Source organism: Sphaeramia orbicularis, chromosome 21 (genome assembly GCF_902148855.1).
Source record: "Sphaeramia orbicularis chromosome 21, fSphaOr1.1, whole genome shotgun sequence".
NCBI lineage: Eukaryota > Metazoa > Chordata > Actinopteri > Kurtiformes > Apogonidae > Sphaeramia > Sphaeramia orbicularis.
The window spans coordinates 31,797,723-31,816,954 of NC_043977.1; the positions used below are offsets into that span (position 1 = coordinate 31,797,723).

Sequence of the window (19,232 nt, forward strand, 5' to 3'; positions counted from 1 at the left end):
CGTCCTCCTCCTCCCCCTCCGGACCCAGCAGCAGCAGCAGCAGCAGCAGCACAGGAGCTGCCGTGCCTCGTCTTTCACGGAGGAGATCCCGAAAGCCGGAGTAATAGCTAAACCCCATACAGCCATGGCAGAAAACGCCGGCTTAGAAAACCACCGCATCAAGAGCTTTAAAAACAAGGGACGTGATGTCGAGGTGAGTTGGCACATTACTGCCTGTGAAAATAACGTGACTCGGATTAGTTGTATGTAGATAGCGGCGGTCTTTGGGCCTCGCTGGGGAGCCTGGCCCCGGCTACAGCTGCCAGCATGCTAACTAGCTAGCTAGCTAAAGTAGGCTATCGCAGAGTTCGCCATCACAAGTGCTCATTGGCCTACCTTGTTATCGATACGTTTCTCTTTCAATTAAGCTGTTTTAGTGTATCTTGGACTCTTGGCATCAAGGGCATATTGACGTACTATAGGTAATGTTTGTAAAGAAATCGGCAGTATCTCAATTGTGTCGGTAAAATGAACAGACACAGGGGCAGGCGATGTTTCTGTCAGTGCCAGCTAACGTTAACTAGCTAGTTGGATGGACACCGGTCGCTAACGAGGCTGGGCCTGGCCGGCACCATTATCTTGACATTTTCTGTGTTTTCTAGCCAACTGACGTTGAGTAACAGTCACACCACCTTGTTATCATTATATTCGCGTAAAATCCTCTAGTAAAACACAAGTTTGGTGTGACTGCATGGCAGGTCTACATCCAGTCTAAGCAGTGTCACTCCTTGCTAGCTAACGCTGTTAACCACACAGCTAGCTTGTAATATCAGGTGAGCTAGTAAAGTGAGCTCTAGGCTGAAGCACCAGACAGTTAGCTGAATGGCAATGATGCGATTGTCTTATTTTTACCCTCGCAAAAGAGAAGAATGGGGATTATATAAGCCTGTGAGTTCATTCACCTTAAACGTCATGAATTTTATGGGGTTCATGATTACACCTCAGTGACATGCACTGAGGTAACAGATGTAGCAAGAGTATGAATCATTACTTGATTTGACATATTATGTCACATCAATCGTGGCATCATGCCTGGGCGTTTCTCAAACCTATATTAATAAAATAGCTTCAATAAGGAAGAATAAATGTAATGACTGCTCTGGTCGCGGTGATAATTGTGGAAGTCGCTAACTAGTACGACTGCACTAAGCTATCATTTGCAGATATTTTAAGTTGAAAAGCAAATTTGTGCGATAGCATTTGTCTGAAGTAGTTTTTGGCACGAAAAACAAGTAATATCACAAGTCTATGTTCAGACAAACAGGCCATGATAAAATAAGATGAAAGTGTTGGTGCTGAAGCTAGCAATCAGTAAAATGATTTGCAGCGGTTTGGTTTACCTGCACAGAATGCATGTAATTTGTCGAAATGAAACCCAGCGAAGGAGGTTTCCAACAAAGAAACATGTTTGTGCCCAGTTGCTCTGCTCAGCTGGTAATCCTGAGATAATCCATAGACAAAGGTATGTCTGAAAATGGCCCTTGAAAATCCACCAGGTTGCTCATCAGCGTTTCAACATCAATTAATTTGCTAAAAGTAATGACTGATGCCAAATTGCTAGTTGTTTTGAATGTTAGTGTCTGTGTGACAAGCACATGGCTACTATGACAGACAGACTTTGCCAAGTGCATTCCTGATGCTATTTCAGGCATCTTGGATGTCTGACCTGGATCCCCTTAAGAGCCTCTGCTTGAGGTTTGAGTTTTCATAAATGGATGACTCAGACTACAGCAGAACTGCAGAACAAAATGCCAGTTTGGGTTTTATTTATTTGGGTCAGACATAACAGTTTGCTTTTGATATCAGACATCATTAGAGGCAGTTTTGAATTGCAAAGCAGTAAGAGTCTCGCATGCTGCAGGACAGCTCAAATTCCTCCATTGTTTTCCAGCTTATCATATAATTTGGATCTGGTTGAGGTATTTTATGTTACCATGAAATGTCATATCCTTTTTTTGTCATGCAGCCATCTTAAAATTGTGTTTTTACCATATACTCATACTTTGAACTTTTTGTTTTTGATCAGGAACATTGCATATTTTTGATAAAGCAACAAAGTTGATGAATGACTATATTTGCACTTATTCCCTGTCATGATGTTACACATTTATGTACATTATGCACATTTTGGACATTGTTTGTGTTCCATCTAGTGACAGTATTGTTTGCCGGTGGTTGGGAGACACCTCTCGGCTCTGTAGCCTCCCTAGTTATGACAGTCCCAGATTACGTAAGAGGCTATTTAGGAAGGCAACATGAACCTCTTCAAACAGTCACAAGATCTTAGACCATCTCGAGCTGTTCAGGATGAACTAACAACCCAACAGACACGCACATAGAGCAATTAAACTGCTTTTGAAAACTTGTGCTGTTTCGTTTCTTAACTTCTGAGCTGTTGTTATTTACAGTTATAAAACTCAGAATTTTAAACAGTTTTAGAGAAATATAAGTGTAAACCTATATGAGAATCTGTCTATGCTCTGTGATGCTCAGGTAGTTTGATGTGTGCAATTTTAGTACAATGATGTTATTTGTTAATGATGAGAATAAATATTCAAAATCACTTAGCCACTCATATGTCTTGGTCTGTTCGAGTTGCCCACACCAGAGATCACTTTGATGGATCACAAACTCCTCTCAAACTTTGGCTTTCTTTTTTGTTGTTGTTACAGACTATGAGAAGACATCGAAATGAGGTGACGGTTGAGCTGAGAAAGGTAAGAAAAGATTCAGTAGTTGTCTACACGTCTTGTTCATTCAATAGGGCTTTATCATTTATGTCAAGAATATCATCTAGTGGTGTTTACAGTAAACTGTTTTCAGGTTGTTGTTGTTGTTGTTTTTTCCCAAAGCCTCATACACACAAACACCCAGTCCCTTTGGCACTGGCTTCTGTGGACTGGTCAAGTATGTGTGTGTGTGTGTGTGTGTGTGTGTGTGTATATATATATATATATATATATATATATATATATATATATATATATATATATATATATATATATATATATATATATACACATACACATACATACACTGTATGTCCTGGAAATATTACAAGCTCTAATGCTTAAAGTCCTATTCAGCTAGATGGTAAATAACTTAAGTAGGTAAAGGGATTTTGATCAAAAAGACTTCTTCTTGGTTAAGTGTAAATTACGGGGTGTGTACAAATCATAGTTGACCATTTTAAGTGTATATTCCAAATGAAAAGGCAGACTCTAGACCATTTGTTCTTTCTTGCACATACAAAGAAATGATACAATGCATGTCAAAGAAATATGTTTGAGGCAACTTAAAATATTACTACAGTATAGAAGGAGTTACTCTTCCTTTTTTAATCTTACTCTTCCACCTTAAAATTGTTATTAGGCTCTGTCTTGTTAAGGAAACAGCATGTTTTTCTTATTGCTGTTAAAATAAGCCCTTCACTGCAATGATTTATGTTTGATATTTTATAATTGTGGACAATTTCATTACGATTCTTGTATCTTAAGAGTCAGAATGAACTGAGGCAATACCTGAGCATTTGAGTGGACACTTTAGAGCTCCTCGGTTACAGAAATGACCCTTGGTGGAAACTGGGATGACACTTTGGATATTTAAAGCAAATCCTGAAGCTGAACTGTGAGCGAAATATCACTCAGCTGAAAAAAGTCCAAAGAAAATAAACAGTCATTAAATACAGGCAGAAAGATCAGAGCACGTGTGAAATACTGCACAAGAACAAGTTGTTTTCTTCCATCATGTTTATATCTATAAATACTTTGAAATATGAGACTGGTTTGTTGTTTTACATCACAAAAATATTTCCATGTAAATCAGCTTGGGTTTTGACACTATATTAATAAACAATTGAAAGATCAGTATACTTTTGTAAAAATGCATACTTTCTTTCTTTGACATTTTAATTGGTGTTTGTAATGTTTTATAAATTGCTTCCAGGCAGCGGTAGACATCTGGGGAGTACTGGTACAGCCACAGTGTTAAAACATAGAGCACCATTGCTGTGAAATGCTGAGGTGTTCTTAAGTCTAGCACATTCCACTTAGTTAGATCAGAGCAGCAAGTAGCCCTGCACTAGATGATTAGTCATCAGTGACGCACATCAGCATGATGCACAGGAATGTAGGGCAAGGGAATCTCCTCCTACCACTGACTCACATGCTCTGGAGAATGATGGGATGTGTGGGGCTCTGTGGTTCAAGCTTAATGAATGCATGGCTGCAGGAGGGTTAAGGGTTACAATGTCCTTCAACAATAAGCACATTTGCTATGTGAATTAGCCTGTAGGCAACTTTCTCAGGTTTGAGCCCTTAAAATGGGCCTTCTAATGCACAGGCAATATTCAAGAAAGTAAAACTTTTATTCTGTAAAGGAAGATGTTTGTGGGGTGGGCCTAGATTCACAGTTTCTTAAAGAATTCATAAATGCATTAATAATCTCTTTATCTCCTCATCACATCTCTCTTTTTTCCTCCCTCTTGTCAGAACAAACGAGACGAACATCTACTGAAGAAGAGAAACGTCCCTCAGGAGGAGAGTCTGGAGGACTCTGATGTCGACTCAGACTTCAAAGGAGTAAGTATGGATGTGTGGGCATGTGCTCAAGCTAAAGAGATGCAGTTAGACTGGACTGTCTGCATGATAGGTCAGGACAGTTGGAATATACAGCAAATGTATTTAGTGTGCTTAAATACTTTTCAAACTGTACATGGAACATCCAAGAAACAGCAGCTGAACATCTTCACATACGGATAAAATGTGCCTTTTATCCTCATGTTTTTGTGCCAGTGTTTCCTCCTACATAAAGCATGAAATGTCAAGACCTTTTCATGTATTAATATTGATTTTCCTGATTGTCAAATTCCCCAAATTATCCCTCCAGCAGCTGTAAAGAATCTCACTGCAAGTCAAGCATTCCCTTTTTTTTTTTTTTTGTATGCAATTCACCATGGATTTACTGTCCGGCATTTTATTTGAGTATCCACAGTGTGTGAATTTGTCCATTGCACGGTGCCCTTAGAAATTCCTCAGTGGAATGAAAAAGTAAGGTCCATGGCATGTACACTGTTTTCACTTAACAATCCCACATTGCAGTTTGCTGAGGATAACTGTTAGTTTATTGAGTAAACTATTCAGTGTTTGTTATATAGAGAGATGATTGTGGACATAGCGATACTCCTCCTCAGCAGAAGAGACTTGTCTGCTTGTCATAGTTATTTTTATTTCAAGGTTTGCATGAGTTCATTTAGCTGCAGAAAAAGTGTTGGCAAACTAAATTTTAAAAGCTACCATTTCTTGACAACTGGTTAAACTTGTGAGAGAACTGCAATCAAGACCCAAGTAACAGCTTTTAATACCATGTTTTGTTAAGTTAATTGCCTCCCCTGCTGTCTGTCATGTTATGCAAGCCTTCCTACGGAATACTTTATCACAACTTTGGAAAAATTAGTTGTGATGTGGTGATAGTTTAAAATCACTTTTCAAAACTGTCTTTTATACCATGATGAATATTATCCTTAGAACAAGGTTAAATGTTGCCATGAAGTCAAGTAGCTCCCCTTATTCTAAACACCTCAAATAAAATCGTGATAACCTTGATTGAATTTTGTTTCTACCAGAAATCTCTGAAGTACCTGAAACATCACCAGAACTGAGCAATAAAAGTAGATTAATTTTCTTTTTTTAACTATACGTGCCCTTCAAATGTAGGTTTAAAACAGTTAAATCATGGACTATATATACTTACAGTGTCTACTAAAGCTCTTAACTTTTAATTGAAATTTATTTATTTTATTTAACCTGGTAAGTTAGTTAAGAACTGATTCTTATTTACAATAACAACCTGGCCAAGAGGCAGAACACAAACAGAATGCGTAGCAACACAGGTTGCATGTACAAATGACAGAACAAATTAAATATACAACAAACAAACAAGATGGACAGCAGAACCAGTCACAATGACATATAACAAATAGAAAAGCTAAAAACGGGTGCAGTGGTCCAGAAGTGTATCTCTGGATGATCTCATAGTACAGATAGAACTGATACATCATAGGTTTGTATTTGTCATTACAATTGTATGTTTTCAGTGTGATTTCTAGTTTTTCCATTTTATATAACAAACTTCATCAACTCTACAGAACTGTGTAAAATTCAAAGCCCAATGTTGGCTCTGTTGTCTTTGCAGGGTTGTAATGGGCATATTTATATCTCACTCTTTTTATTTAGACATAACAAGGAATTTGTGCAATCTTCAAAATCTGAACTCAATGGCTTCTACATGCCAAAATCAATATTTACTATAACCCCTGTTCAAATGACAAATGGTACTCCAAACAATAATAAACTGTTTACATATGCCGTTTGCTTATTTCCTGTATACTCTGTCTGTATCTTTGTGCAGGGAGAGTGAAATGCATGTGTATGGTTATTATAATCTTAGTAAAACCATAAACCTGATGGTGGCCCAAAACATTCGCACAGTTGTGTAAATTGCTTCTGAAATTAACATGTGATCACTTTTTTTTTTGAAGAATAATAAAATGATTGAGATCGGCTTGCAGAGTAAGACAGCAGCTAGGTCTGTGTATTTTCTTTTATCAGCCAATCTTCAAATTACTAATGATTTTCTACATCTCTTTTTGCAGCAAAACGTTACGCTTGATGCCATCTTACAAGTAAGACTCCCTATTCATGAACTCCTTGAGTGTACCATTTTGATAAAGTGTTATTACATTATTGTTTTAATATATTTATGGCCTTTCTTTTTGTTTCTGCAGAATGCTACCAGTGACAATGCGGTCATCCAGCTCAGTGCTGTACAGGCAGCCAGGTGAGCAATCGACAGAGCACACACAAACACACACATGCACCAGATATTTGTCTATGAAATTCTGAACTGTCTTCCTTTTGTGTTTGTCAGAAAACTGCTGTCAAGTGACAGAAACCCCCCAATCGATGACTTGATAAAGTCTGGGATCCTTCCTATTTTAGTCAAATGTCTGGAAAGGGACGACAAGTAAGTTTGCTTCCAAAACAATTTGTGTTTGTCTTCAGCTATCTGGCTTTCAGAGCTCTAGATAAGACGGCAGACTGCTGTGAATAATCACTGATGTTGTTGCATCAAGTCTTCACTGCAGCACAGACCTCGTGTGTGTCTGTGTGTGTGTGTGTCTGCTACTGTGTCTACATGTGAGAGTGTGTAGAGCATTTAGCGGGTCCTCTCAGACTCAGCCAACCCAAATATAACAGCATTCCTGTGTCCTGCAGTTCCCCAATTCCCAGGACCCTATGTTCACTGCAGGGGACAATGAATAGTTTGGGTGAAAGAACTTAAAGTTGTAAGGATTTTGCCATGGATACCGACAAAAGACCGTCAGTGTCAGAACACCAGCGGGACACTGCTGTTAGTTTTCAGTTTGTGCAGAGGCGAGTGATGCAGCATACCCCAAAAATACCACAGAAAATGAGTTTCTGTGAATTCCTGGCATTATAACATGATCTTAATAGCATATTGTGACACAGATTTCCAGTGAGTGGCATTTTATATGAACAACAACAGACAAAATGTATCTGAAGTTGTATTTTTGAAAGAAGGATTTGATGGTGTTAATTTGGCTTGTGAAAACCTTTTTCGCCATTGCCAACCACAGGCTGGTTATGTCACAAAGAAATCCACACCTTGTTAACTATTTTATGTCTCAGCTAAAGCTTAAGAAAATGGTAGGAACTCTGGATCATGATTGATGACAGACTTAGTGGTTTAGATGGATTTACCACCCTTTGTCATGCTTTTCTAGCATTTGGCTGGTGGGTGGTGTCACTTCACACTGTAAGATTTCTATTTAGTGTTGCATCATCTCTTAAAAATGTTTTTTATGATGGCGTTTGCCTCTTAGAGCTCAGTGCAGGTCACTGATCCTGTGACACAGACTCATTCATTGTGACATTACAGGTATTGATCTTGTTTCAAAGCAAAACACATGAAGAAACCTCTACTTGCCTGGATGGGTGATAAGCAGAAAGATAATAAAATGTTTTAAGAGAAATGGATTAGATTCATCATCAGCAACTGTAAATTTAGGGCAGATTTGGTTAGTTTAATGTATTCATCATAATTATTTTTCCCCACACAGTTTTCAGTTCCACAGTTACTAACTAAAGCTGATTTCTCCTTGTTTTAACTTGTCCTTTCCCTCTAACTGGTCCTGTTTTATTTGTCCGACAGCCCATCTCTTCAGTTTGAGGCAGCTTGGGCTTTGACCAACATTGCCTCTGGGACATCAGCACAGACTCAGGCTGTGGTTAAATCCAGTAAGTACGCATGCACGCACGCACACACACACACACACACACACACACAGTCTTCACCGGTGCTACTCCTGCAGTCTGTGTTTCTTTACTGTGTGTAATCTGTAAAATGTTGTGGATGGTCAAAGTTGAAATGGGTATCTGTCTGAAATGTTACTTCTTTTTTTTTTTTTCCCATTTTAATGCTTTGAGGAAAAACTCTTTATAGTTCATTGATATTTTTTAAGCTTCAAATTTATTCCTACAGAGCTTTTAAAGCAAAACAAATGTTGCACCACATCACTTTACAAAGACAGTATCTGTAAACAAGATTTTAAAAATGTTTGAAAACAGATTAAAGGGAACAAGTGATTCTTAAGGTGCATATTAAAAACATTGATAGACTCTTATCTAATGACATCAGCTAGAGCTGAAGAGCTTAAGTCATCACATTGTCCATTCATTCACAAAGGATTAGATTAGCTGCCACTCCATATGAATGGTGACACCGTCACGTACACACGTTAAGTTCATGACCTGCTGGACAGTGTCACTAAATTACTGTGGTTTTAATCTGTTTGATGCCCTTGCAGCATTCCATAGCATGAAATTATCACAGACTATACATGACTATTAAAATTAAGATCAAATTTCTGATCTTGAGTTGTGGAGTCGAACAGAATTGAAGGGAGAATTTCTGTATTCTTTGCTTCTTCTGTTTTCTTTAATGCATTGACTTGTCAAAGAGGAAAGCCCATTTTACCAGTGATGCAATGTAAAGTACAGTTCTCGAGTTGAGTTTAATGGTATTTGTGTTTCTGGCTATTATCTCATGCATATAGCCATAAATATCTGTGCTTTCAATATTTTCAAAAGGGCCTTATCAATTCCAAACTTCAGGACTGATTTCAGCTTAAATGGGACATCAACACACAAAATAGACATTTATTAGTTGTATTCATAAGCCTGTATCATATTATAAACAAAATGAAAATGACCCAAAAGATGTAACGATAAGAAATGCATGAAAGGGAGACTGGACCATAGACAAAAGGCTGATTGACACGCTGTAGGTTGTAAATTTCAGGATATTTTAAAGAATGGTTTAACCATCCTATTAATATGTCAATTTCTACTACATTTACATAGAGACAGCCAGTAGAAATGAACCTTTTTCCTTTTAAACTTTAACTAGATTTTAGATCCTGGACTTTCTACCTTTATTGTATCTCTACATGGGTAAACATTGTGCGTACTTTGCCTCACTGTCACACTGAACATGCCTTAACAAAGGGTTAGATTTATCATCTCACCAAATGCAGTTTTTTGTTCTTACATGGTTATGGATTTGTTTATTTCATATGGCCTTTTGTAGGCAAATCAGAACTTACTACAGAAATGTTAGTCTGTCGCCCTGGGCAAGTATTTGATTGGCCATTGTTGTGTGTGTTTCCAGATGCTGTGCCCCTATTCCTGCGACTGCTACACTCTCCGCACCAGAACGTATGTGAACAGGCTGTATGGGCTCTAGGAAACATTATAGGTAAGACATGTCATATGTTTATCCTGTATGTTGGAAGCAAATGTAAAAGGGCTGGTGACAAATAAGAATTGGAAAGTGGCAGTCAAGCAAATGAAATATTGCTTAAATACATGTTGTAAAAGCATAGATTAGATTTGTTAAACTGTATTTGTCTGTTCCAAGTCATTTGAAAAGGCATTGTACTATTTTTATCAAAACTTTAGGCTGAACATTACTGTTACCCCGCCCCCTGAAAGGGAGGCTAAGGGTATTGTTTTTAATTCAGTTTGTTTGGTCACACTCTAGCAGTAAAACTATTGGTTGAATTCATACCAAATTGAGTTTATAGATTACCAGTGACCCAGAATAGTTGAGATTATATTTTGGGAAAAGTAGGGGAAAGTTCAAATTTTTTAATGATTTTTTTAAATCTTTTTTTTTTTTCTCCCATTTACTTATAATGGGCGACATTTCAAATGTCTATAAAAACATCAATTTTGTTTCAATTTACTTCAAACTTGGCAGATATATAGAAGCAATTGATATGCTGACATCAGCACATGCATAGACATGGTGACATCAGCTGGATTGATGCCAAAATAAGCTACAATATGTGCGAGGGGCAGGGCTTGTTACATGTGGCACCACGTGTTATTAAAATGCAGACTTGTTTTAGTTTTTACAGTTACGCTACACTGACATTGTTAGCATCATTCCTGACATATTCTCTCAAAATTGATTAAAAGCTAAACGAGTTTATGAAAGCATCTATAATTTTAATCCTTCTTAAATGTAACATAAAGGACACGTAAATCTCAGCATCACATCGACCCACAGAGTAAACAGTGACTTCTGCCCTTCCTGCTCAGGTGATGGTCCGCAGTGCAGGGATTATGTCATCTCCTTGGGTGTGGTCAAGCCCCTGCTTTCTTTCATCAACCCATCATTCCCAATTACCTTTCTCCGAAATGTCACCTGGGTCATCGTTAACCTCTGCCGCAACAAAGACCCTCCGCCCCCCATGGAAACGGTTCAAGAGGTGAGGCTCTGCCAGATATGCACAGGTTTTCATGTGGTAGACGGATGAATACATCCCTTTGCAGTTGGCTCTAATTGCGAAGCTGACTTGCACAGTGTGAATTTTTGTAGCATTTCTTCAGTAGCCCGATCTGCCTCGTCACCCAGGGGAATTCTATGAAGCTTTTTCTGTGACATTTTAAATCTAGTTTTGACAGCTTGTCATCTTTGTGTCCTTTTTTTTGTCTTTTCACTCTTTGTTTTGCTTCATCTCAAACATCTATTCCTCTGTTTGCATCAACCCACTCACAACCTACTTTTCTTACTCCACAGATTTTGCCTGCCCTCTGTGTGCTAATATATCACACAGACATAAATGTAAGTACGAGGGCGAGGGGCGTTCATCCCAGTGCTGATTTTTGTAGTTATTAAAATAAGACTATTTGTTTTTGGTTTTTAAATGCATGTTTAACATCATAATGACTGTGCACTGATATCTGTGTGTGTCTTCGTGTTTAGATCTTAGTAGACACAGTGTGGGCTCTTTCCTATCTGACGGATGGAGGAAATGAGCAGATCCAGATGGTCATTGATTCTGGTGTTGTCCCATTTCTTGTGCCTCTCCTCAGCCATCAGGAGGTCAAAGTTCAGGTGAGACTTTTTTTTCATGCAGTTACATTTCTTATTCTGTTTTTCACTGCTCTTGAAATGTTAAGAAAAACAGTTGCCAGTGTGTTTATTTTTCTTGTGGCGTTATTTTGCAGACTGCAGCACTGAGGGCAGTTGGAAACATTGTGACAGGAACAGACGAACAGACGCAGGTTGTGCTGAACTGTGACGTCCTCTCCCACTTCCCTAACCTGCTCAGACACCCTAAAGAAAAAATTAATAAGGTATCGTCATTTTTTTGAAGGTCTGGCACTGTTAAGTTTCAGTGTGGTTACAAAAACCGGTCCTGCTTGTCAGCTTTGAATTGAACTATCAATACTGTTGTGTGTCAATAGCAAATGAGGAGCAGTTTTCTGTTGTATGTGTGTGCTTGTACACATATACTGGTTTGTTCTTGCCCAGCACTTGAGTCATGATCAGACATCACTATTTACTACTAGCCCATTTATTATGAGGCTGCCTATTGCTTATACTGGCTTGGAGCGGATTGTAAACACAGTCAAATCAGACTGTTTTCAGAGCAGACAACATCTGACTGTGGACTCTTGTTGTGAATGCTTTAACATTAGTACAAACCATATTACATTGGCCTCTATTGTAACATATTTGTTCAGTGCTATAAATTGATGCACAGTAGAATGTAACAGATAAATGGAATTGGATATACAGTCATCAAATTTAGAAGGGTTAAACACGTACCCAAATATTACAAATGTATGTAATGGAGATAAAAATGAATGTACTGAGATGTTTAGAAATACTTGTATGTGGAAGCTCTGGTGGTCGTTTTGATCATTCGTGTTATTTCCTGTTCTGTAGGAAGCGGTCTGGTTCCTGTCCAACATTACAGCTGGTAACCAGCAGCAGGTCCAAGCTGTGATCGATGCTGGACTTATTCCTATGATCGTTCTCCAACTGGCTAAGGTTTGTGTGTGACGGAATTTCCATAATCTTCATATTGTCTTTTAATATGTAGGCACTATCAGACTTAGTTTTTGGGTCTTAACAGATGGTTGTAGACTTTCTACTGGGTAGTATAGTGTTGGCACAGGTGTTGAGTTTGTGTTTTATGTACAGAAAAACAGCACAAGTTTTGATAATCCATTTGGCTACCAAATGTAAAAATGGCTTGCGTGTCTTGGCAAAATGCTGTTGCAGTGACAGCCTGTCTCTCTACAGGGGGACTTCGGCACACAGAAGGAAGCAGCATGGGCCATCAGCAACCTTACCATCAGTGGGAGAAAAGATCAGGTGAGCTTGGATTGGAAACCAATAGTAGGGAAAGATTTGTTTTTTGTGTGTTTTAACACTAGATGTATATTCCACGGAGGATGAAACATGGCTATGATGTTAATTTGATCAATTAGTGGTGGGCAATATAGATCTAAAAATAAATGTACATGTTATATATAATTTTGTCACCGTAGGGTAATGGCTCTGCAAATTCAGCTGTGAGACATTTTAAAATACACTAAAGTTTTTTTGTCTGTTTTAAAACTATGTGAAAATAAAAGCAATCTCTATCCACCCAATTGTAGTAAAATTTGAAAATTGATATTTTCAACACACCTGAAAGACGTATCACGCAATGAGAGCTGGTAAAAACTTGACACAGGCATTATCATAGAACAGCATGTCTCCTTTTAACGTGGTCAGTAGTATCATGGTTAAAAATCAATATTCAAATGTGGAACAGTTGCTAACAGAGGGAACAGGGGCAGAAATACCTGCATTCAGTGTATTAGGCAGCAAGCCATGCACCTGTGATTTGAACAGTTAATTTTCGAAAAGCACAGACAAAAAATGGTGCACGGCTTGCTCAAACCCGTGCTAATTATCAATATATTGTTCTCTTACCTTGTCAAGGGTATTACCATGTCGAGATGCAAATAGTTGGACTGTTTTGGACTAAATTTGTTTTCGGCTGGGAATACCGTATACCCACCCCCACCCCGTTCCCCTCCCTGTGCACATCCTGTTCCTCCGTTTCTGCCTAATACACTGCCTGCATTGAGGTGTCTGCAGTGAATTAACAGCTGGTGATCGAGGCTGAAGTGTTGTTTTCTTCCCAAAAGGATTGTGTAACAGGTGTAAAGAGTCAGGAAGCAACAAATTTGGGTGTGTGCATCATTACTTTAGTCCATTGACATTACAGTACAACCCCAGAGCATGTGGAGTGGTGTGGACTTAAGGTGTAAACATGACAAAAGTTATCATTTTAGGACAAAAATTTAGTACACTTGAGTTAAAAACAAAAGCATAATTTTTTCTTTCAAAAAGGAAAGGTTAAGGTACCAAAGAGAACAATAAGGATACACTGTGCAAACAACTTACCAGAGAAGACCAGTGTTTTCAAGTGTTAGTGATTTTAACATGATAAGCAGGCCTACAATCTACTTGGCATGTTAAAGCACTTAAAATCACCACTACGACGCAGCTGAATTCTCAAGAGGGAAATTATGCAAGGTCACGCAGTCACATGATCTCACAGGAGAAACGGTACTGCCTAATCTCTAGTACATACTGTCATTTTACCCAAGTCTAGTATCATTCATCAGGGATTTCTCTCCCATTTATGGCTTAATCACAGCATGTAAGCATTTCTGCACAGCACTTGAGCTAAAAAAAAACAAAACAAAACAAAACAAAAAAAACAGAGAAATGGACTTCATATTATTTAGAAGATTGGAATTGAGTGTTGATTTTAATTAATGAACAGACTTGTTTTGCATTTCTTTTAATACTTTTTCTAGAATGTAATAGTATAAATGTCCAAACTTGTAAATTTTAGATTTTTTGTGGAATTTTTAGACAAGTAGCAGCAAAAAACCCAATCACATTACCCAAGCCCCCAACAAATATGGGGAAAACCCTGATTCAATGTGTAGCTCAGTATTTGGGATTTTTTGTAAAGAAGTAGAACTATCCATGTTAATCAGACAGTGTTGACTTGTTTACTTGTCTCTTCAGGACTTTTTCCTCACTTATAACTATGCCCCTATGTTGTAATTAAGTATGGATGTGGTGTGTATGTGTGGGTTTGTGTAGGTGGAGTTCCTGGTGGAGCAGAATGTCATCCCTCCGTTCTGTAACCTGCTGTCAGTAAAGGACTCCCAAGTGGTGCAGGTTGTCCTGGATGGCCTCAAGAATATCCTTATCATGGCAGGAGATGAGGCTAGCACTATTGCTGAGATCATAGAGGAGTGCGGAGGTCTGTATTTGGTGCTTAATGGCTCCAAGCACCTTTTGTTTTACTTGGATGCATGATATTTGTTTTAATTCTCTTGTAATTTAAAGCTTTTAAATGTGTTCTTTGGGAAATGTAACCATTATTGTTCCAAGATGTGTTTTGTTTTTTTTTTAATAATCTTTCTGCATGTGTTTTTTTTTTTTTTTTTTTTAGTTATTGTCTTCTTGTGTGATTGACTGTTTATATCAGTGAGCTAGATATATCATGGTTGTTATTGCTCTTATTTTTCAGGTTTGGAGAAGATCGAAAACCTGCAACAGCATGAGAATGAGGATATCTATAAATTAGCCTTTGAGATTATTGATCAGTACTTTTCAGGAGATGATGTAAGTTGACCATTAGTTATTTACACTTCTCAAATGTTATTTTCTATGTTGTCACCAGTGTTGGGGGAGGGGGGGTATTGAAACCTTTCCTTAAGTCTAAAAGTGCTGACGATGACAATACTCCGCTAATAAAAGTCCCACAGTGATACTTTGTTGGTCCAAATTTAGCTTTGATTATAGCACTCATTCACCATGGCCAAGCTCATGTAGTGTTACAAGATTTATTTCCATCATTTTTTGGACACATAACGTTACTAAGCCTAGACCTGACCAACTGAATCAACCCCAGATCATAACGCTGCCCTCGCAGGCTTGTACTGTAGGCACCAGGCATGATAGGTGATTCACCCTGATGCGTCCATCACTGTGGAACAGGGTCTATCTGGACTCATTAGACCACATGACCTTTTCCACTGAAATACAGTCCAGTCTTTTTAGTCTCAACAAAGTGATGGTTTCAGATATGAGAAGTTACTCTTTGAATCAATTAGGGTGGAAGAATGTGTTGTAGGTGAAACATTTTAATCACTGCAGCTAATATCCAATTGGGGGCTCTTGCCTATTCAGGTTGCCACTGTTTTGGTCACACTATGTATTAGTACAATCAGTAAAATGTGCTTTAAGTATGAAAAATACTACTGACTTTGCAGTGAAATTGTCCCTGACAGTGTCTTTTGTTGTTTGTATTATTATTACTGCTTTGTTAATGACTGTGTTGCATTTCACTGCTGTAGAAGTTATTGTTGAGCTCAGTACTTCATCTACTGTTGATGGTTTAATCTACAGCAGTGCATGATATTCAAGAAAAATCATGTTTTCTAGTGTCGCTGTCCTGTGAGAACCCACTTTCTCGGAAAAACAGGCCTCTTTCCAGCTTTGTGACGGTGCATTTTTCAGCTAATTCAAGTGGGGTTTTGAGGAGTTAACGTAGCTTAAGGGAAGTTTTCACAACCCAAAATGAAACGCTTAATCTTGTACTTTATTGGAGATTCAGTTAAAGATAAGGGGTGAACAGGAAAAACTACATGCACCTGAAATTTATACTTGAGTAAATAACTTTATAGTTGTATACTATCATTGATTGACCCGTGGGTTTAATAGTATTTTGATGTCTTTTCCAGATCGATGAAGATCCCAGTTTGATCCCTGAAACCACTCAAGGAGGAACCTTCAACTTTGATCCAGCTTCTAACATGCAAACAAAGGAGTTCAATTTCTAAAAGCCAGGATGTTTGGTTCAACCAGCTGCACGGGTACTCTGTAATCACCCTAGACATTCATCCATCTCTCCTCCAACCTGGCAACCTGGTACCGAAGGATTTACTTAGCTTCACTTCAACATGGAAACTCACCACTGAAGGATTTACCCACCCCCACCTCTGCACTCTGGGGTGTTTTTCTTTTTTTTGTTATTTGGGTTTTTTTTTCTTCTTTTTTTTTTTTTTTTTTTTTTAAAGTGGTCGTCCTTCACCGAACATAGCAACCTTACGTAGGAGTCCTGGTCATTTGGTGAGAACCATCACTATCTGGCAGCCTGCATCAGGAAGGTTGTCAGCATTCTCTGCCAGTGCTTCTAAATATCACACAATATGAAAAGCAGAAGGAAAAAAAAGCCTTCGTGGCAAGAATTAATTGCCAAATGTCAAGTTTTCACAGAGATTTAAAAGAACACATTTTCAGACACAAAACACACACATAGTCACTTTTTGAAACTTAAAATTCGTGTGCATACTTCTGTTGGAAGTCATCATATCACTTATGGGGAAGAAATACTGCTGTTTGTTTGTGGTTTATTTTTTGTGCTTTCCCTCCCCTGGATTGTCCTCTGGTGTTACTTCACCCACGCGCACACATACACACACTAACATACAAGTGCACACATCCAGCACAACCAAGTCACAGATTCTTGATGGCCGGGCACCCCAATAACCCTCTCTTACCCCAGTTTAAAGAGTTAATCCCAGAGCTAAGCCATGATTAACCACGGACCCCCACTGCCCTCCCAGGAGAGTCCTGGGGCAGGTGGATGGGTGAAAGGGCTCTAAGGCAAAAAAAAAAGAGGACTCCGTGGCAAACTGACTGACAGGACTTCTGACTCAATGACGTCACTTTTTTTAACGTGACCTCTGTTGAATTATCGAACTTTATCTTTTAAAAAAAAATCATAATAAATGTGAAGAAAATGCCATAAATCTTTTTTTTTTCTCCAGTGCATACAACTGCTCGACCTGCTTATTGCCTGCTTCTGATTGAGCAGAGCGAACACAGTTTTTTCTTTTTGTTTTTTAAACGGATGTGAAAACCTGCTACGGGAGGAAGCACCTATGAGTGAAGGCGCAGAGACTTAAGGAAGACGAACATGTCAGCTGTAGCGTTGATCCCCCTACAGGACATCCATTTCTGCAGTGTGAGCTCAGTCATACAGTGATCAAGTGAGCTGTTTGCGTCGGACTCCCCTGTAATGTGAAACTTGGAAGTTGGGCGGGGGGAAGGGAGGGAGGGGGGTTAACATAAAAAAAACGTTGAGCTAAGATCGACATTAATTACTTACCTGAATTTACGCTCATTTTATTTCTTTTAAATACTCCGATTCAAATGTTTTCAGTTTCATGTTTGAGCTTCTTCTGGTTGAGTCTGTGGAGCTTCCATATGTGGGTTTAATTTTTCTTTTCTTCGGTCTTATGCACACGTCTGAGAGGCATATTGATGTCTGCCTGCAGAAAGGGACCTATACTCACTGAAGACTAAACTTATATATAAGGAGTACAGGTCCTGGCCTTTATAGTACTTAACTACTTTTGATGAAGAGGTCACATGTCATCACCAATTTGAATAATTGTAAAAGAAAATGTGATGTGTATCTCTCCTTGCCATCTAATGAGTATATAAATATATTTACATAAAGCCTGTACAAAGCTGCTGCAGCTGACAGTCATTGGATGGACAATAACCTTACTGTCAAAGATGGCTGGGGAGGGTTTTTTGTTGAAGCAATATTTTCTTGTTACGTTGTTTTTATTTTTGACTTGCATATGTATTGTGATGACATGCTGATAAATTGGAACAGGCTTTTTTGTTTTTTTTTGTTTTTTTTTTTCTTGTTTCCTCTTAGTAGTGGTGACGGGATATTTAAATTGTACCGTCCCATGTCCTGGTTGGGGTTTGAGGTGTCGAAACTGTGAGCCCAGCCCCGGTCTGGAAGACTTTATGATCCTCTGGTTGGCTGCTAACTACTGAGAGGGGGTCAGAACAGGGGGTCACACTGGGCTTTTAAATATTGGATGGGGGTTGTTATGTGCAGCCCGGGCTTCTTTTTGGGACTAGCTGTTTATTACTGAACAAAACTATAGAGAGGGTGTACAGTCATGAACTAGCAGACTAGACCGAGCCACTTTAAAGATTTACAATTACGTTGCCTTGTATCCGAATTGGATACAAGCTTATGTTTGTTGCAAGATTTTTACTTGCTAATGAAAAGTTGTTTTAAATAAAATAATAGGAGAAAAGCAACAGACAGCGTTTTGGCCTCTGATTGTTTATATCTTTTTATAAATTTTAGATTGAATTCTTCTCTTTAAGGTGGCTCATTGATGCTTTCAACTCTTGTGCATATTAAAGACAAGAATGAGTTGAAAATCATTGTGCCTTTTGTTTTTCATTTCAACAAAACTAGGTTTTATTCAATAGATGATTCTTTGAGCAACTGGAGAACTTTGAAATGGGAGTTGAGGGTCCAGTCAAATGTGGTCTCCCTGTTGTTGGAGTTTGCCATGGGAATGGTCAATGCTGCTCTCTGCTGTTGAGAGTAACTGCTCCTCTCTAATCTTATTCACTGAACATTGTAACACACCATCTCTCCCACTCATTATACCCCCAAAATACCACAGCCATCATTGCCATATTTCAGTCAGGGGATTTTGATATCATTCCCTCTCATCTCGCCCTCAGGACATGATCTGTGTTTCTGATCCTTACCAAAATAAACTTGCTGTTTAGCCGTTTGATCCTTCATGCTTTCAAGTGTTGTGATTCGCACATGACTCTTAGTTAAATTTTAATGCTATGGTATGGGTGTCCATGTAGATATTAGGAGATTTAGCTTTTTTTATGTAGGA

General features: G+C 38.5%; 1 protein-coding gene across 2 annotated transcripts; it reads left to right on the plus strand.

The window, feature by feature from the left end:
- Positions 1–42: 42 nt before the first annotated feature.
- kpna3 (karyopherin alpha 3 (importin alpha 4)) lies at positions 43–19,121 on the plus strand. Of its 2 annotated transcripts, XM_030124763.1 has the most exons (17): positions 43–193; positions 2,712–2,756; positions 4,530–4,619; positions 6,692–6,721; positions 6,824–6,876; positions 6,967–7,062; positions 8,272–8,357; positions 9,790–9,876; positions 10,725–10,894; positions 11,206–11,250; positions 11,392–11,523; positions 11,637–11,765; positions 12,361–12,465; positions 12,721–12,792; positions 14,590–14,752; positions 15,023–15,117; positions 16,239–19,121. In XM_030124763.1, the coding sequence occupies exons 1-17, from the start codon at positions 125–127 to the stop codon at positions 16,335–16,337; spliced, it is 1,566 nt and encodes a 521-aa protein (XP_029980623.1). In that variant the 5' UTR covers positions 43–124; the 3' UTR covers positions 16,338–19,121. The 2 variants fall into 2 exon arrangements, 1 of the variants encoding a protein (XP_029980623.1); XR_003934333.1 differs by lacking the exon at positions 16,239–19,121 and having other exon boundaries at positions 14,556–14,752.
- Positions 19,122–19,232: the final 111 nt, after the last annotated feature.